We start from the raw sequence: 20,479 nt of genomic DNA on the forward strand, positions 1-20,479 counted from the left end.
TCTTTTTTTTTTTTTTAAATTAAAGGGATATACATAATTATATGTTTTTAACTCTTGAACCCATTTCGAAATGTTTTCCCGCGATGGTGTTAGGGATAGGAGTATGAAAGGAAAGCACACTAATGTTTGAACCTATAAGGTTGTGAGAGATGGTATGTTACCATAAAAAAAAAAGAGACATGGTAAAAATTTTAAGAAAGAGGAGCTTCATCCATTATTATATGTGGAAAATTAACGAACAACTCTAAAAGAGAAAAAGAGAGTTCATGTATATGTGGAGGATTAATCCAAAAGAGAAAGAGAAGGTTCATGTATATGTGCAAACTTAACGAAATACCCCAAAAAGAAGAGGGTCTCATGTCTTTGGATTTCATTCTTTTTTTTTTTTTCCTAACGACGGGTTTTCAGGCTTTCGACCTGACTAGTCCCGCAGGCCTATACTGACTGCACAATCGCATGGATTAGGTCATACCAGGGTTGAATGAGAACCATTCAACTTTCATTAAAAGTGGTGAGGAGTACTAAACACCCCCGTATGAGTGGCCTAAGGTGTGCCTAGTAGGAGTCGAACTTAGAAAGTCTGAGTATACAGCTCATACCAAGTTCGTTGCTCACCAATTGCGCTCTTTGTTGAGTTTCTTCTTCCTTTTGCAACCTCAAATTGATTGGATAAAAAGATTTTTATTGGTCTTGTTTATTTTGCCTACCTAATTCACCTCCTCTCGGGGAAGTGTTTCTTGTGGGAGAGTGCGGTTCCTACACGTGCATGAAAGTCAATGTGAGCCCATAAGGAAGCACCAACAGATACATCATTTTTTCATTTCATATGAGGTGTATTTGATATTTTGCCCTCCAATGTGTCTGGGTGCAGGGCCACACTCCACAGAAACAATTTATTTTTTCATAAATGTCCATCAAAAGTAAGGCTCTCTTTGTATCATTTTTTGTTTCTTATACAAAAAAAAAAAAAAAACTTTGTGTTTGGTATCATTTATGGATCTCATTTCTATTTAAAAAAAATAAAAATAATATATATATATATAAATATATATTAGAATATTAGAATACAAAATCCATATTGAGATGAAGAGCTATATTTGTATTCAATCCAAAAATGGTTTTTGGTCATTTATGCAAAAACTTTAACTACCACATGCTCATTAGTTTCAAAATCAAATGGTAAAAGCATCATTTCCTCTTTTAATTAGAAATACATGTACCTTTGCATCTTCTTCTTGAAAAAAAGATGGGCGAAGATAGATTTCTTCACCAACCACTTAAAATTATTTTCAATTACCTAATGGTTTCAATATTATACCCTACCATATCTAGTGGTTACCAAGCAATTCACTTCTTGATATTATAACAAAAATAAAAAGGATAACAAAGGGAGAAACAATACTCTAAAACAAAGACATCATGTGAAGGATAAAATATTATTCACGTACGTGCACACGACACCTCCCACTTATTCTTCCATTTTCATTATTCCTTTTTAACATTCACTTGAACGTACGTGTGAACATCTAACGCTTAACACATGTCCCGTTTTAATTTCTTACAAACCCCCATCACACTTGTAGTTAGAAGGAATAAAGGTCTGAAAAAAATGTCTCCACTTTCTTCTCTTTCTTGAAAGAAATGATTCTTTTCAATGGATAAATTCTCAAGCCTTTTCAGACTACCTTAGATTCTTTTGGTGGTGATAAGCATAGATTCCATTATCAACACCATTGGATATGGTTTTGAAGGTTCAGATTATTGGTAAGAGATGTTGCATATAATCAAATCTTCGATTCTCCTTTTTGGATTCCAATATAACTTTACCTCCTTATCTTCCTAATTAAACATATCAAACCCACCCACCCACTCACTCACTCCCTCACCCACCACCTACTGCCATCAACAAATCCAAGAGCAAAAGTTGAGCTAACCAACCACTAAGATCAGCAGCAATGGAAGCTCTCATGGATCAATTTTCCTTCCTATCAGACCAAGCATTGCAGGACAAGAATTTTGATCCTTCAACAATAGAGGATCTGTTGAAACTCTATGAATTAGAAGCTTACAAGGCATGGGCTGCAGTGGAAGCTGAACAGGAGAGTGATGTCCAAGAAGCAGAGATCTTCATGAAAGATGCAGAGGACTACCTCAACTCCGCCATGGAAAGCGCCATGGATGAATTCCGGCGATTCGAAGCAGAACTAGACTCTGTGTGTAAGGTTGAACTAGATAGCCTACTTCGAGTGGCGAATCATACGAAGAAGATTGGGAAATCGATGGAGAAGGCGGCGACGATTGCTTCGAAGAAGTATATGGAAGCTGCAATTCTTTCGGCAACGGCATCAATGAAATCTGCTTGGAAGGGAATATCCTTTAACCCTAGCAAGGTTCATCCTTCTTAAGATCCCCTTCTTCCTCACATGAAACAGTGGCTTTTAATAACTTTTTGTTGCAATAAGAAGGGGTTTTTAGGGTTGAATGTAATGTGATGCTCTGTTAATGTTTATCGATTAAGCAAAAATCTTGATCAGAAATTTATCCAATTTCTTTCTTTTTGTTATCTATTGCTTCTCCTCATTTCTTGAATTGAAATCATTGGGTTCATGACCTTGGCCTTGAAATTTCCTACTTTAGTTCTTACTAACCGATTTTATTTGGACTTTTGATGGATGAAAGTATGAAACGACAAGGTGTGGCAGCGACAGCTCATTGGGGTGCTGCTTGCTTTTTTGACTCTATGGCCAATTTTTTTTTTTTTTTTTTAAATAAAGATAATCAAAAAATTAAGATATAAAAGAAAGCTATCCATTTACATGTAAACATTGGTCGATCTGAAAAAAGCTATGCTTTCCCAACTCATGTATTGCAGATGCCTCCATGTGGTTTTTTATTGGTTTATGTGCTAACGTAGTGGTCGTGTAACTAGATAGAGTTCTCTTGCCCTATTAAGATATTAAGATGGGTAAAAGATCGTTTCTAGGCTATGGACTGTATGGTACTTGCACAAGCATAAGAGCCGATGAGAGTGCAAAAGGTTACACAAGGGGTGGGTTTCTTCATTTCGAAGGACGGGGTGATCATTATTGTGTCTATGGACGCAGGCTGCATGCATCTTGACAAGGATCTTTTCACCTTTTAAGATGCACAAGAAGAGAGCACATTTTCAACACTTGTGCAAGTGTCTCTGCCAATTACATAAGAGTATTCACACTTATATTTCTGAAATCTCATGCACTAGAAAATATATAGTGTAACCTTATCAACTGAATGCCTAATTCAGTCCTTCATTGCGAACAATTTAAAAGCCTAACCTGAAAGCATAAACCATCATACATGATGAATTTTAATATCAATTAAAATATTAATATTGGGTTTGATACACACACATATCTAACGAATTTCCTAAATATAAACAGGAAAGTTAATGGTTAATGAGCATCTATTGGATCATACCATTGATCTACAATTAGGGATGTAAACAAATCGATTACGGATTTTCAACCATCCGTTTACTCTCTGACTGTCCAAACTTTCCTTCCCCAGTAAATATAATTTGCTCTTAATCCATCTTTTCAAAGTTGTTTTAACTCTTTTCCTCATCTTACAGCAACTGTGTAAACTTCAAGAACCCTCAAAATCATTGATTGATTATTTAATTGGATTGGATAATTATTTTTTGAATAATTTAGATTTTAATCCAGATACCCCTAAATGGATACAAATGCAAATTCAAATTTGAATTTCGACTATCCATTTATATCCCTATCTACCTAAAGGCTCTATTGTTGAAGATGAGGCATGGACCCTTTTTTTTGGTGGGGGGGGGGGGGGGGGTTGTGCTTAGAAAGCCGTTATCTTAAACCATGATGCAGATTAGTTTGGGTTCATTCAGCATGTCTCAGAATTCTGTGTACACCTTTAACCGCATACAAGAGATTTGTTTTCTTACATAATACACCTCTAATGCTTCCATTACTTCGAAGGTGAAACTTGACCAGTGAGATATGAATGAGTTCCCATATCACACGGGACCACCCTATCCTGTCCATCTTTCGACATGACAAGGTGATACTAATGACAAAACCTAATCAATTCTCAGAACATTATGAAAAGAATACTCTAATGTGGAAGAAACATTCTAAAGGATGACACAATCATATTAGTCTATCAATTCCAAACCAGAAAATCAAGGGATTCTTGCAACTACAGAGACGGGCACAATTACTGCAAAATAATAACTATCCTGAAGTAATTTTCTGACTGAAGCACATTCTTACAGAAGAAAGCTTTTTAATTCTGCCATAGTGAGCTCCAATACCTGCAGGTATATAGAAGGGAGATCCATATCTATAGTTGATCTAGTCCACAAGTACTCTCCCAAATGTTCTTCAAGAAAAGGTATACATATTTCTCACCATGCTGTAGAGAGGGTGATTGGATGCAAACTTCCCAGATCAAAGACAGGCACCAGGTGGAATCCACCCAACTTGGCTTCAGCAATTTGGTAGGATCAATTGATGAGAAATCCTTGCTCCTTGCAATCAACCAGCAAACTCTGTCTCTTGCTTAGGATAAAAGTATAAGATTGGAGATAGCAATTCTGGACCAAAACCGTCAAGCCACCTGGTTCACATAAAAAACTCTTCCTCTTCCTGTACAATGCAAAGCTGGATGCTCAGCATGAGCTACAGCAGCAGTGCATAGCTGATTCTACTTAAGATTCGCTCCAGACTCGAGAGGAATTTTGGCTAGTGTCTTCAAACCTGCCAAAAATTCTAACCTTATTTCAGTAATACCTGATACTGGGCAAGACATGCATAGGTTCACCTTTGACCTGATAATGTCATTTTAAGAACAAAATCTAAATGTGGTCATGTACAACAACATTGGTCCATAGCCCTTAGTTAATTCATGAATTAAAATGCAACAAGCAGTCATGTACAACAGTAATGGCGTATAGACTCCGGTTGATTCTTGAATTCAAACAGCTGGTACTAAAAGTAAAAAAGCATGCATCAGAACCTTCTGTGATTCATGTATGAGCATAAATCAAAATCTGGACCAGATGTATAGTGCAATTTTAACTCAATAACAAACTTAATAGTTAAAGCAGAAACACTTGTGTCCAGCAACCAAAGCTTACATATAGAAAAGATATGAAAAATGTCAAAGAGTCTAGGTTTCACATGGTTTCAATTTCAAAGTCTGACCAAAATTTAATGTCTACATTAACTTCACCAACACAATTCAATTTTTAACATCCAACTGGAAAATATAAACGTTGCAGATGCAACATTCACTCAAAAGTACATGATCAGGAGGAAGAACCAACCTGATAACTAGACTTGTACCATACGGTTAACCACTTTGGTCCAAGTTTTTGGTCTTGAACTGAACCCACAGATCAAGCCTTTTAGTGCTATGTGGGCTTTGTTTAAGTTGTATTTCTTTTTTACTTTATTGTTTCTAGAGGGCTGACAAGTGGCATTAATTTCACCCCTATGTTAATTTCTTTTAACTTACAAAAAATAAGACAATAGGTGATCTCCCATGCGTGGAGCCGTGGAAGGATTCCTCACCACCCGAGTTCTCTAAAATAGAAACTCAAGAAATAGAAACTATGTAGAAGAACATAAGTGTGAAATTAATGCCACTTATCCAGCTTCTAGAAACAATAAAGTAAAAAAATAAATAACGTTTAAGAAAATAAGACAATAGGTAACCTCCCATGCGTTGAGGGTTTCCTTACAACCTAAGTTCTCTTAAAATTGAAACACAAGAAATAGGAACTATCTAGAAGAACTTAACGAAGGGCTGGGATTAATGACACATGTTCAGCCTTCTAAAAAATAATAAACTAAGAAAGAAACAACTTAAAACAAACCCCACGGCCCACACATATAATTAAAAGGCCTAAACCATAGGTTGAGCTCAAGACCAAAAACCACTCCAAGAAACTTGACCAAACTGCTGAATCATATAGGACTTCAAGTCTGATTATTAGACTGGTTCTTCCTCCTAAGCATGTACTTTTGAGTGAAACTTAAATCTGCATGAATAAAGCATAGAGAAAAATTCAACCACGCAACAAAAATAGTTGAATATTAGAAAACAAAACATATCAAGAAATATTACCCAATGTATCAAGTAGCCCAATATAATCAAAACAGATTTCCAATTAATACACAACTATACACTCTAGAGACATTTTACGAGCTGTAAAGTCATAGAACGTCAAAAGGAATTGTTGGCAGGTTATAGTGGACAATCTTATACAAAGCATTTTCTTTGGACATCAGGTATCACCTGCTTCATTTCCAAGCTCCTCCAGGCCATCAATGGTGTCTTTGGCAAGCTCCGGGAGGTTCTCTAGATCTATAGCCTCAACTTGTTTCCTTTCAGGATCTGTAAACTTAGCCTTCATCTTCCTATTCATCCTTATAAAAACCACATTATCTGAAATATTTGATGTCTTATTGGTTTTCTTTATTTCTGCTGCTTCAAATGCACCCCAATTTAGTTCACATGCCCGAGAACTACATGGTTGGCTCAAAATTCGGATGGCAATCTTTTGAAGTAAAGGAACTGAAACACAATTGAATTCCCACCAAACTCCTGCACATAAAGAAAAAAGTAAGACTCCATGATAAAATTGTGTTAGAAGATAAAATAAAGAGGTTTAATTTCTTACGAGGATGAACATTCGTCAACATGGATAATGCAATAGTGTCAAAAACTTTTGGACTTCTCCCATTGTAAAGTAATAACTGTGTAACAAAATCATTCCTCTCATCCTTAGAAATCATGGTCTCCACAATATAGTTTAAACCATCTCTTACATCAGTGTCCTCATATCTGATTTTCCCATTATACATAAGAGATGGGTTAAGATATGCTGCAGCTGCATGAACCTTGTGAAGTATCAGCCCATTCCGCCTTGTATCAAACAATTCCAATAACCTTGAGTACTTTGGTGGATCATTACAACAACATTGTTCAATCACTTTCCTTGCCCTTTCCAGTGCCTCAAACAAGTAACCTGTAGTCAACTCCTCGCCATTAACCAAACGTACCACTTTAATAAGTGGATCTAAAACTGATAAAACATCCTTTCCTCGACTCCAGAAGGCTTCACTTTCAATTATTTGAGCAAATTTTCCTGCCAATGAAGTATCGCCAGAATTCATGTCTCTCCACTCAGGTGACGCAATCATCAACCGCAAATTTTGTTCAGCATCTGAGATTGATTGAAGCATTAAAAAGTAGGAGATATATTCCATCTTACAAGGCCTTTTCAACTCCCTGTTAGTCATATCCCCCATTAGCTTTACAATGACTTTGTTGTTGAATATGTAATCAACCACCAATTTTGCATCATCAAAAACACCTTTTATCCATTCAACTTCTTCGTAAATATCCGTTAAAAGCATTCGTATTCCATGTGTGACACATTGCATTTTATAGATGTGCGAGTACTTCTCCATAACAAAATCACCAACAGATTCATAATTCGAAGTATCATTCAAGATAATCTGCACAATATTTTCTGGCCCAATTTCATCCATTACAGACTTCAATATGTCTCTAAGATAGGAATCTGTTTTTTCCTTGGCTGATATTTCAAATGAATTTAAAAAAACAGCTCCCTTTGGAGAATATGCAACCACATTAATGAAAGAACAACCATTCATATCAGTCCAAATGCTTGACATCAAAGTGCACCCGTTGAGAGTCCAAGATTCCTTAACTGTAGAGACATATTTCTCAATCTCTTTCCTTGCCCTTGGTATCAATTCCGTGCAAAGAGTTGAATAACTGGGTGGATAGTAACTGGATCCATAACTAATAATAGAATTGATCATTTTAACAAATGATCGAGATTCAACATCACTCAGTGAAATGTTATTCATCAGAAAGAATTCAAAAACATCTTTGTCAACTAACTCACTGTCTTTCTTTTCACATATTTTCAGCAGGGATACTTGATGTTGACCCATTGAAGCATTAGGGATTGATGAACCAATTCCACTTCTCTCAGTATTTGTTGAAGATGCAACCTTCCTCTTCTTGTTAGGACCAATCGCAAGGAGAGCAAGAGCTTGGACATCATTCGAAACTTTGTCACAAATTGCAATATCACGGCCTCTTTGTTGAGACAAATGAGATTTGATTCGTGCAATTCCCCCAGGATAAACCTTGTGACAAAATTTGCATAAAAACCGCCCCTTTAAATCCTCAGCATACTCCCAAAACCGATCTTTTCGTCTCACCATTCTACCTTCTTCCTACAGATTGTTCAAAACAGTAAGGTATATCATGCAACATTGGAGTGTGTTGTGTTGTGTGTGTGAGCATGTGCATGAACGTGTGTGTGTGTGTGTGTTCTCAGTTCATCGTATCTTGTCTGTCAAAATTCCAATTTCATTCATTGACATTATAAAGGGAAGAATATTTTGTTTTGACCTCTTATTTTGCTTTGCACGGATCGATGTAGTTGACCCCATTAAGTTGGGAAAAGGCTGAGTTTGTTGTAGCCGTACATTATTAAGGGAAGATAAGTCTAGGTTGTGCCATAAATTCAACTGGCAATCCACTCATACCAACTTGGTCCTATCCACTAAATTACGTTGTCCTCTATTTCTTCATATTTTTTTTTTTTTTTTTTTGGGGAGCCAAAACTCATTTTGGTTCGCCAATAACAATATACTTAGGCTACGTTTGGTATGAATTCTGAGAATGCTATGTTTGGCATGAATTCTGAGAATGCATTCTGGAATGTAAAAAAATACTGTTTGATATACATTCCCGTTCTCAAACCTGGAATGCATCCAAGAACAGGCTCGTTCTGGAATGCATTAAGAAGCCCATTCTGCATTCACGTTCTGTAACTAGACATCACATGACTAGGGACTAGCATACAAATGTTACCAACTTCAAGGCTTCTCTCGGTATGGAAATAGAAGGAGAAGGCACTCTTTAAAGGAGCCAACCAGAATTCGACTCCTCTTAGGAATCAAATGTTTGCTTAAGTATTTAGCTATTTTATTGTGTATATTTTAGCTAGGAGACTTCCTTTTGATAAATTTGATTTTAGATGCTACTATTGCAATTATTGAATGATGTACATGTCTGCTACATATTGATATAATGCCCGTATTTTGGCCTCCTGATTTTTAAACATGAACTGTATTATTGCCTGAGTCCAGGGCCTTTTAATACCAGTATGTCTCCATACCATTTTTTTGTTTGCCAGTCCCAAACTTATTAACTATGACCGTCACAGTTTCCAGCATGGCTACAAGTTTTGAAATACACCTGATAATTGAAGGATTGGGAAGACGGCTTGCAAGCTGGGAATGTAGCAACCTATCCAAAGATTGGGATTGCAGAGCCATCCAACCTACTTCATCTCCCTCTTTACCGTTCTTTTTATCTTCCCAATTTCCATGGGAAAGATGTTGAATTACTAACATCTTCTTATGGAGAGAATGGAAAGAGGCCAAGAAGAACTGATATAAAGCCTGTGACGAAGCAAGTAAACACAAGAGAGAAGAGGGTCCAGATGTTCAGTTTTTGACTTCAAACAACAAATCTCTCCCTTGCAAGGGATGTTGATTAGTGAGGTTAGAGAGGAACAGTCCATGAAAAGGTTACTGGGGGGAATATGGAGAAACCAGTGTACAAATCCAGATAAATACCCAAGGTAAGTGATGTAGATTCATCACTGAAATAGGCTTGTTTTATTAGGAATAAGTCTAGGGTTGGGTTCCATACATGTTGAACCTTTGATCTCATGTGTTTTGAGTGTAATAGGCCACTTTTTTTATGGGCCTAAACTAGGGGCTTTAAGGTTGCATACAGGATTAACTAGTTTGTTTCCTTTTACATTAGTTTCCTTCTTCAAGTAGTTTCTATTTTCAGCTTTTAGTAACTATTGTTTTAGGAGTCCAATTAAGGTTTCCTTTTATGGAACCTTTTATTTTGTAATTTCCTCCCCCATCAAACATTATAAATAAAGCATAGGAGGGCCTCTAGCCTCCCACGGTTCATACAAACTACCTTCCTGCTGCCGCTGCTTCTCTTGCTGAGAACTTGCTTTGTGTTTGATCAAAGTAGATGGACTGGTGTGTGATCCGGTGACTCTCTACGGTGTGAAGCCTAAGAGGTCCTCTTACTTAACTTATCTTCTTCTGAAAATAACCTAGAGGGGGTGAATAGATTATACTAGTGGAATTTAAAACCTTTTGGATTTGAAGTCCCCAATATGACTGTAAATTAAAAACTACGGAATAATAAAATAGACACAATCACATAACACCAAGGTTTATAGTGGTTCAACTCAATCCGAGTCTAGTCCACTCCCTACAAGTTCCACTTGTAAGGTATTCCACTAGCTCTTCCTTTTTAGTATAGTAGGTAGGGAGGAAAACATTTACAAACCCTTTTAAGGATAAGAAGATCCGTACAATCTCTATCAAGGATGAGAGGGTCCTTATAATCTCTTTCAAGGATGAGAGAGTCTTTACAATCTCTATCAAGGATGAGATAGTCCTTTACAATCTCTTTCAAGGATGAGAGGGTCCTTGCAATCTCTTTCAAGGATGAGAGGGTCATTACAATCTCTTAAGGATGAAAGGGTCCCACACACTTGTCTAAGCATAGTCTAGTACAATGTTTAAACAAGGTGTCCAATTCTAAAGTTAACCCGCCTCTTAGACAAAAACAAATTCAATGTGGAATAGAACGGTTTAGAGTTACCTCTTGTGTGGTCGTGAATGAAATGCAATGATACAAAAGAATGCACCATTGAAGTCTTCTTAATGCTTGCAATGCAAATGCCAAGCTAAGGTAGAAGACTTGTAGAGAAACTTGAGTTCCTCTTGATGGAAAATGAAAAACTTGAGCTCAAGAGATGGTATAGACCAATCTCATTTCTAATGCTCATCCAAAGTTAGGATTAATTATTAATTAATGAGTAGCATTGGAGGTATTTATAGATGAGATTATGGATGAAAAATAGGTAAGAAATCTCATCCAAACGATCATTTTTAGGTGATCCGGTAGACCTCCAGCAGTGCCAGTCGACCTCCAAAAATAGCTGTTACAAAATATAGCCATTGGAGGGTGATTCAAGCAAACCAGCATTCAGCCGGTCAACCTCTATACTTTGGGCGGTCGACCTGCAGATGATTCTGCCAGAATCATTTCTGCAGTGTTTGATTTTGACAGGGCTGACTTTTAATGACCATAACTTGGTCATACGGATTCCGATTGGGCTGATTCCAAGTCTGTTGGTTGCGTAACTCGAAAACCTACAAATCTCGTGAAGAGATCATATTCTGATATCATCTCCCTAAATACGCAAAATGCCCTTGAACACAAAATTACTGTTTTTCACAGTAAATGGGGGCTTCTTAATTCTGATGTGTTCCTTATGGCTACCGGTCTTGGTCCTTGCTAGGGTAACATGAACTTAGGGTCATTCTAAGCATGATGGGAACTAACGAATGCTATATGTAATGCATGCTTATGAGATGCAGTGTAGTGCTTGTGTATGGTGTGTGACTATTACATTGAGCTACACTTAAGGTCTTGTATTCTTCTTGTAGTTGGTCCTCAAGATTCTTCATGTTGACCTTGCATGCTTGGTATCTTCAATGTACTTCAATTCACTTCAAGCTTTAATACTTTGAGATCTTAACCCTATAAAGTCTTGACACCGTTTGATACCTTCTTCAAGTATTGATACCAACTTGTTGATACTCTTCATTTGATGACTTCAATCTTCATTTCTTCCTTAATTCATTGAATTCAATATTTAATATGAATTCTCTACAAAACAATACTTGAAGGCAAATTGTGAAATACCTTCATATGTTTATTATCATCAAAACCAACTATAGGAGTGTGGGCATATCCATAACATCTTCTTCCCTCAACTATACAAAGTGCTACTGATCTGTTCAAGTTCTTACAGGTATTAAACTCAGCTTTCCTCTTATTTGCAAATTCTGCGAGCAATTTTCAGAACTTGCCCAGACCTAACCAGCCATCAGTTTTGGCTCGCAGAAAACTTGACCAGGGTTCCATCCCTGTTAGACCATCTGGTCTGGAGTTATACAAAATCACCCAGATTTTGTCTTTTAGTGGTTTTCTCAGCCAATACCTGAAATCGATAGAAGCTTCTTAGTCTATTCTGATTCGTGTGTTTCTCTATTGTAGTTCATGTCTGTTGGGTTGTGTGAGACTTATATCAGTCCTTGTTAGACTCTATTTGGTTATCTATTGATCTGATACTATTGAGATCAATAGCTTACTTTTGCCTTGTTTGGTTTTTCTTCTAGTCTGACTTCCTGTACAACTGATGGACAGTGTTAATCCCAAATTGACACTGAGAGGGGGGTGAACAGCGTCTATAAAATCTTGGGTAATTTACAGCGCCACCCCCTGAAGAATGCCAATATTAGAGGGACACCCCCTCTCTTTCACCAAATTGGACTTGGACCCCTTGCCGTCACTCATCGTTACAAAATATATAAAAAATGCTGACATCAGCAATTCAATTTTTTCTTAAATACCATTTTGCCCTTAAAAATAGGGAAATACCAAAATTTCCCTCAATGGTTGTATTGCCAAAATCGATTGAACAATGAAACTCACAACTCAATCCGGTTGGGTGAGTCGGAGTAGAAGATCCCTTATACCTGATTGATCGGCAGCTGCAACCCCTTCCGGTGAAGGCGCCAAACCTTTTCCCTCACGTCCTCCTTCTCCTCCACCACCGCCGCCACCTCTGCTCCATATCCGCCACCGACAAATCTGGCCTCATCGATCCAAATACCGGCGATGGAGATCCGGCCACAACTACTGGCCGCCATGACCAAATCCGTCGCCGAGGTCGCCCAGATTCGATCGTAGGGATAGTCGGCCTTGAGGTTCAGAGAGAGAGAGCTTAGACTCTTTAATGTAGTTGTTTTTGTTTCTGTCGTAATTGTAATTTTTCATTCTGCAGAACCCAGAATCAAGGTACTCCCCAGCACAAAATGCTCTTCTTCGTGTTTTCACTAGGTTAGTAGAAGCTGGCATGGAAAAGGGGCTAGAATCAGAAGATTCTGTTGCAGCTCGTCTTCTAGTACCATCAAACCAAGCTGGTTGTTTGCTGGGTAAAGGAGGTAAAATAATTTTAGAAATGAGGAAAGTAACCAGTGCTGGAATACGGATAATTGGAGGAGATCAGGTTCCCAAGTGTGCTCAGAAAATGATGAAGTAGTACAAGTTTGACAATGTCTCTGTAGAGAGAGAGAGAGAGAGAGAGAGAGAGAGAGGTTCCACCGGAGAAGAAGTTGGAACCGCCGATGGTAGCTGTTGTTGCGGACGCCGGTGGTAGCTGCTGTTACAGACACTCAATGAGAAATAACAGGTAAAATATGATTTATTATTTGTTTTCATTAAAAGGGTAAAAATGTCCTTTCAAATCTTTACTTAACGGAGACTGACGGCAAGGGGTCCAAATCAAATTTGGTGAAAGAGAGGGGGTGTCCCTCTAATATTGGCATTCTTCAGGGGGTGGCACTGTAAATTACCCTAAAATCTTTCTTGGAGATGTCTGTTTGAAGCTACCCTGTATTATGTTCAACACACACAATCGTATATTTGTCCACCTTGCACCACTCAATGGCCAGGTCTACCAGACAAACATACGCATCCTGCACGCATTCACAATCCACGCACTCCAATATACAAGCATAAATAAATGGCACAAGATATACGTGGTTCGGCTCACTGCTTACTCCACGGAGCAATACCCTTTCTGGGTTTCGTATTTTGCTTAATACTCAACTAGCTTGTGACTGCTACAACAGTCCAAGTGCCATGACACCTGCTTCAATCTGAGATAATAATCAGGTTAGGGTTTCACCCTCCCTTTATAATGTATATGATGATAAATATGAGTATAAGTCCCTCTCCTTACAATCAATACCTTAGGTTATGCAACTCTAACAACCTAAGTCATATAAAATAGGACTTGGTGAATAGAGATTACCTCCCTTGACTAGCAAGGTGTGGAGAGCTTCTTTGAGATTCCCAGATACACTGGAATCTTCAACTTTCCCTCTTTGAGGGCTAATCTTGAACCTTCAAGAGAAGAAAATGGTTCATCATCTTCTTTGTTTTCTCCTTCTTCTTCTTCTATCACACACAAGGAGCTTCTTTGTCTTCAATGAACTTGATGGAGAATCTTGAACCTTCAAGAGTTGAAGATGGTGGTCTCTCTTCTTTGCCTTCTCCTTCTTCTTCTTCTTCTATTATACACAAGAAGTTTCTTTCCCTTTAATGAACTTCAAAACCCCTTTTCAACCTTCAATGTTGTCTTTAATGGTTTCTCAAGCTTGGTGGTGATAGTACTAAAGCATTCAATACACAAAAATCTTCAAACAAAGGTTTTCTCAAGATTTGGGCATGAAAGCACACAAATACTTGGCTTCTTCTCTTTTCTCCTCTTCTCTCTCCTAGGGCTTTTCTTCTTTTTGTTCTTCAAGAAGTTGTGAAAGAAATCCCCAAAATCTACTTACGAATGTCCAACAAAAGCCCAAAATCATGTAGGTTTAACCACCCGGTCAGACCAGAATCTACTCTGGCAGATTGACCTTACTTCAGTGCGAGAGTCATAACTTTTTATATATAACTCCAAATGAGCCGATTCTTGTTGCTTCTGAAAGTAGGCTCAAATATCTACAACTTATGTAGAAATATGATTCCTCTAATTCTTCTTCAAAATATCTTAAAATTCAACTCGAAGTCATGAGAACTGAACCCTTAATGAGAAACTGGGGGTAAAGCGATCATACGAAAAAAATCATATCTCTCTCGTCCGAACTCCGATTGACCCGATTCTTTTTCCTACAGATAGAGGACTCAAAGAACTACATTTCTTATGCTTATACCTTCAACCCAGATGTAATGCATAAATCTCAAAAATGGGATTGAACCCAACTAATGTGCAAGACATTGTCTTTGTTAGCCAACACGTTGGCCTGAAGAACATGTCGTATCTTTTTACTCCGATGTCCAATCGTCGTGATTCCAATTGTGATAGACTCAGAGCTCAAAGATCTACAACTTACATGCACATCTTTTTCTAAATCTTTCATCTAGATTTTTAAAAATATCCTAAAATGTGCTACCACTGTATAAAACAATGATTTCTTCAATTTTAATGAAGAATCCATCACACATTACTTCCACATTCACACATGCAATGTGTGACACATCTTTGAGCACTATCAAGATAACTTAGTGATCATACACAACCACAAAATCACCTCTGACCACCTCATTATTGACACGTAGCCAAAGTTTCCAACAAGGACAACCAATATGCAATAGACTGGTTTATGGTTGTTCTTTGAGAGTATCCTACAGCATTGGGATTAGGTTGGCATTTCCAATCCTAGTTCTACATTGGTAAGGACCTTAGGAAGAGATTCAGGATGCAACCATGGTTTAAGAACTCGGCGAGATCTTGTTGAGATCTCGTTATTTCCAAAAGGCGAGATGGCCCAACTGGCGAGGCAAAAAACCGACCAAATCTCGAGCGAGATTTCAAGATCTCGCCAGATCTCGCTAAATCTCGCCAATATCTCGCCAAATCTCGCCTCTACTTTTTTGAAGAAAAAACACTAAGGAGCAAGGACTTTGGTGCTTTCTCTTGACAATCTCCAGTCCTACACTCATTGAAGCTTAAAGAGTAGAGAATATTACCTCCTCATCTACATTGGGAGTTACTTTTCTTATATATGATGTCTTTTAAATTCTTATGATTATGTTGTGTCATGTTTTGATTTTGGAATGTGGATTGTGAAATAGAGCATACTAGCCTAAGTTCCAAAGAGTCGGAGACTACTTACATAGGGTACGAAGTCAAAGTACCATTTTGAGTTTGTTTTTTGCAAATCTGATGTTTTCATTATGTTTAGCATGGCTAAAATAGGGTAAATACACAGTTTCAGGGCCTACAAAGGCCATATGCCCACCGAGATCTACCAGCGAGTCGACCACCCGAAAAATACAAGTTTTCGGTGAGATCTTGCCAGATCTCGTTTTTTTTGGATAGCGAGATGACTGGCGAGATCGAGTTTTAAAACCTTGGATGCAACAAAAAAACTTCGTTGCTAGAAGTAAAAATGAAGATGGGATGAAAAGTAGAGAATACAACTTTTGACAGGACGCTTGGTTGCAGGATCAACCATTGGAATTGATATGCCCTCCCCTTTTGAGAGTTTAAACTGGAAAAATGCAGGTCAAAATCAATTCTCAGTTCACATTGAGCAAAGGCACAATGGAATGGATAATTGTTTCCATAGACAGTTAAATGATTGCGATTTCTACCCACTTAACAACCTAATGAAACATCTCAGCGGCTCAGACAAGCAGGTATCAACTCTGAAAGCCGTTGACAATAGTGTTCATGATGACACACTTGGTATGTCCTCTTTGCAGTTGAGTTTCCAAATATTTCGAGAAGGGGAGGAAACAGAAACTCCTTATAAAGGAATTTTGATTAGGATCAATTTCTTAATGTGGATTGCACCATTTGCTAAGGACTGTGGATAACCTGCAAAGGAGAGCATACCATCTAGCAGGTCTGCTCCAAGTTTGCCTAATGCTGAAAAATATGAGACATCTGCTGCCATCATGTATTTACAATGTAGAAGGATGGGAAAAAAAATTGAGACCACTAATGTTGCCTCCCATATACAGAAGTTTAAAAGTTGTTGTCCAAAAGTAGAAAAAAAAATCAGAACAGAATCCTAAATGGAGAGAAATTATAATGGACGGCTAGTAGGTAAAGGAAGAAATCCCTGAGAGAACTCAGAGTTGCAGGGGAGGGAGAGGAGTCGCAAAAAGAAAAAGGGGGGGAAGAGAAGAGAATCGCACACTCACATTAGCCCACAGGCTCCCTAAAACTCACACTCAGTTCATCTTTTCAATCTGCTCTCTAATTGTCTTTCTGATTACATCTATTTAAATAGAAAAAGAAATCTAACATTAAAAAGAAACCTACTCTAGTTTGGAAACTCAAATTTATTGGCAACAAAATCCTAATATCTATCTCATACTTAAGCTACCAAAATAAAAGATTGCATGAAAATAGAAATAAAATCCTAAAAGATCCTACTAGCTAAAGACCTAAATTGGATCTGGTTCATCTCTGTCTGGATAGCCAATGGGTTTGGATCGATCGAAGGTTGTGCACTTACATTAGGTGCTTCATACCAGTGGTAATATGTTTGCCCACTCTGGGAGGAAAATAATGCATGAATTTTAGAGGGGAAGGTGTATCTGGCATTTCGTACATCTCACGGAAAGCACACTAAAGTTCAATCGACTGGACTAATATGTGCAAGCATCTTTGGAAGTTGGAGGTAAATTGCTTCTCTTTGTAAATGAGTTTTTATTCTTACAAGACCCCTTTGTCTTGGGTTTCTCTTTTGGAGCATATTTTGAATAAAATCATTCTAACTTATCCAGGAAATAAAGAAATGAAATGTTAGTATCCCATCCTAAGAATGAAGCCAGGGAAAAGGGGGAACATTAATATAAATCCTGAGAATGAAAGGCTATGGATGAAATATGTCAACTAGCAAGGGTTGAGGCAGCAACTATATGTTGGGCCTTATCCTATAACGGGGCCACTATTTGGATATGTTCTGATCACAGTTGCCAAAACGTCGGCTAGGCGTCCAGACTCCTTTTTTGGATCTGTCAGTGTCACCTTAGTTTTTGAAAGCACCCCCCCCCCCAAAAAAAAAAAAAACTCCTTGGGTTGCCTAGTGCTTTGGTTTTGATATTATCTTGTACCTTTTAAGGTCTGGTCAGTTTCCATTGATAAAATCCTGCTTTTCATCCCTTCCTTTTTAACAAGGATGATGTAGTGCTGTTAATTGCAGCCTGACTGAAGGAGTTTCTGCTGCCAATCGGCAGCTGCCCTTTTTTCATATTTCAGTTTGCAACATGATCAAGTCAGATAATTGGGGTCTGTAATTGCTTATTCAGTTTGCAACATGATCAATTCAGCATCCCCCACTACCGGAATCAACTGAATTTTCCTTACAATAGTTTTCATCCTTGTAAGTAAAATTCAGTTGATTCCGGTAGTGGGGGATGCTGAATTGGAAGAATTAGAAGCTATCCTGAAATTTAGAATTATTTCCCTTCAACTGATTCATCTGGGGGTATCTTTGAGAGCTAATCATAAAAAAAAAGAATGCATGGAATCCTCGTATCAAAAAAATAGGGAAGAAATCAGAAAGGAGGAAAACTTTCCTTTTATCAAAGCTACTCACACAAACATTTCCATCCATTTTCAATCATTGCTACAGTGTCACTTTCTGTGGCTGAAAGAGTGCAGCCAATTCAATATAATTTCATCTGTGATGACTGTAACAAGAATCATTACCTCCATCTTGTTGCTTGAATAAGCAATTGCAGACAAGTCACATTAGAGTATCTACTGATTAACTAACTCAACTACAAGTGCTGACAACCATAAAAAAATCCACTGTACTAGCAGATTTGGTATTCTCCCCGCAAATTGAGAGATTCCACTAATTGACCACAATAAGAAACAACATAATATTGAAGCAACATAAACGAATTCAGGAGAGTAAAAAAGATAGCTAAGCTACAAGTGACATAAACGAATTCAGGAGATTAAAAAAGATAGCTAAGCTACAAGTGATAGAACTTACAATGTCTTAGAGTTGATAGCCAGCAAAAAATTCCACAACAAAAGCATCAGACATGCGTGCAGTAGCAAACATGATCAGTTGGGGAACAGCAAAACTTTGGAACCGGAAATGATCAGGCACTAATCGGTCTGTGAAATGGGAGGGAAAATGGTCAAAAACTAGAGTGAACTGTGAAAGTCGGAATGATATCATACATTTCATTTATTTCTACCCAGCAAACCAAATAAAAAAAAAAAAAATGTAACAAAATGCATAAGAGGAATTCTCAACTTCAGTGAAATAAGGAACAACATAATCACTAAAAAAATTCCCATCTCCCTCATTTAATCCTGCTACAGATTTATCCATCCCAAAATTTGTTAAAATTTTAATAAGAACAGTATTCTATTTCATACTAGTTCTTTATAAAGCCCTCAGCATCCGATTGGAATTCATCCCATTTGAACCCATTGACAACACAAACAGCCTAACGAATCAGCAGGAAGAAACAAGATAAATCTGTATCGATCAGCAGTAAACCAGTGACCTTAATATCTGAATCAACCTAATCCATATAAGAGCAACGAAAGAAGCCTAAGTTATTACACTGAAACTTTGATCATATGAATCAGATCTTTACCAAATCTTAAAGTGGCAGATTCCAATCGATCCCAAATTGAGAGAAAAGTGAGCTTACTTGACGATCGCCCGGCGTCGGAGGGTTAAGCTGATGGGGCGGAGTTTGCCGGGCGATCGGATTGGGTTGACGAGAGTTAGGGTTTTGAGGAAGGGCGAAATGAACGCTTGAACTGAAACGAATTTTTTCTTGTTTGGGTTTTCCACCGTTATCTTTGGGCGTTTATTTTCATGGCACCGTTTTATTCGCTTCAGTTTAATTCGTGGGTAATGCCTGGAGAGTCAGGAATTCCGCCAATTCCACCGAATATGTCAATTGGTTTGGTTTCGGTTATTCGATTTGATTTTGGTTCAGTTCTAAATAATGATAAGATGGACCATAGTCGAACCGAGAACCGACTCAGTTCCACATTAAGATACTCAAATCGATTCAATTCGGCTCGGTTCAATTTCGATTCCAATTTGATTCCAATATGCAGTTTTAATTCGGTTTTATACTTTGATTTTAATTCGATTATGAAAACAGTTCTACTTTTGAACCATGACTTCGAGGACTAAAGGCCATAATGGGCTCAAGTTATGGGCCTTATGGCCATTGGCAACTCCAAAATTATCTTAGTTTGTAAATATGTGATGATAAATTGTAAAAAACACTTACCACATAATTAAAAAAAAAAAGAGAGTTTGCAAAAAACACTCTTGAATGATAAGAGCAATTCGTTTCTATTTTGGTTCGAACCGATGGTTCTGACACCTTCAACCGAAACCAATCCATACCGAATAACATACTCACATATTCAAACCGAATTTGAATCGAATAAATTTGATTTGGTTCGGTCTGATTCATTCAGCTCGGTTTCGATTTGAATTTGACACTCTTAGTCCAAATAACAGAAAATGTTCTTTAGACAAAAGTGTTTTTCTCTTATTCCAATTTTGTGAGAATGTTTTGTTTGGAACAGAATTAGAGTTTGATAAAATTGTTCCATAAATGTTCCAGTAGTAGAAAATGAACAAGAACAATGTTTGGTAAATCTTTTACAAAATCACTTTTATCACTAAAATCAATAATTACGTAAATACTATTTCACATAATATTATTACTTTTG

The 20,479-nt window shown here is 37.6% G+C and overlaps 2 protein-coding genes across 5 annotated transcripts; one reads left to right on the forward strand and one right to left on the reverse strand.

Annotated features, from left to right (window-relative positions):
- The first annotated feature begins 1,838 nt into the window (after positions 1-1,838).
- On the forward strand, positions 1,839-2,565 carry LOC122083724. Its single transcript, XM_042651609.1, has one exon. It carries the CDS (start codon positions 1,956-1,958, stop codon positions 2,403-2,405), a length of 450 nt encoding a protein of 149 aa, XP_042507543.1. The 5' UTR covers positions 1,839-1,955; the 3' UTR covers positions 2,406-2,565.
- A 1,563-nt stretch (positions 2,566-4,128) lies between these two features.
- Positions 4,129-19,593, reverse strand: LOC122084262. Of its 4 annotated transcripts, none has more exons than XM_042652363.1 (5): positions 19,375-19,593; positions 18,756-18,883; positions 6,695-8,288; positions 6,310-6,618; positions 4,129-4,778 (listed from the first exon to the last, which is right to left on the reverse strand). In XM_042652363.1, exons 3-5 carry the CDS (start codon positions 8,274-8,276, stop codon positions 4,714-4,716), a joined length of 1,956 nt encoding a protein of 651 aa, XP_042508297.1. In that variant the 5' UTR covers positions 8,277-8,288; positions 18,756-18,883; positions 19,375-19,593; the 3' UTR covers positions 4,129-4,713. The 4 variants fall into 4 exon arrangements, with proteins under 4 accessions (XP_042508297.1, XP_042508300.1, XP_042508299.1 ...); XM_042652366.1 differs by having other exon boundaries at positions 4,129-4,766; positions 19,375-19,592; XM_042652365.1 differs by having other exon boundaries at positions 19,432-19,587.
- Between the last annotated feature and the right edge of the window lie 886 nt (positions 19,594-20,479).

This window comes from Macadamia integrifolia, chromosome 7, assembly GCF_013358625.1.
Source record: "Macadamia integrifolia cultivar HAES 741 chromosome 7, SCU_Mint_v3, whole genome shotgun sequence".
NCBI lineage: Eukaryota > Viridiplantae > Streptophyta > Magnoliopsida > Proteales > Proteaceae > Macadamia > Macadamia integrifolia.

Bases quoted from the DNA above. Each gene is read 5' to 3' on its own strand.
- LOC122083724 (XM_042651609.1), top strand. From the start codon at position 1,956: ATGGAAGCTCTCATGGATCAATTTTCCTTCCTATCAGACCAAGCATTG.
- LOC122084262 (XM_042652363.1), bottom strand. From the start codon at position 8,276: ATGGTGAGACGAAAAGATCGGTTTTGGGAGTATGCTGAGGATTTAAAG. The intron at 6,619-6,694 runs GTAAGAAATTAA...CTTTATGTGCAG, and splicing joins GTTGACGAATGTTCATCCTC to GAGTTTGGTGGGAATTCAAT. The intron at 4,779-6,309 runs GTGATACCTGAT...AAATAAGGTTAG, and splicing joins GGAGCTTGGAAATGAAGCAG to AATTTTTGGCAGGTTTGAAG.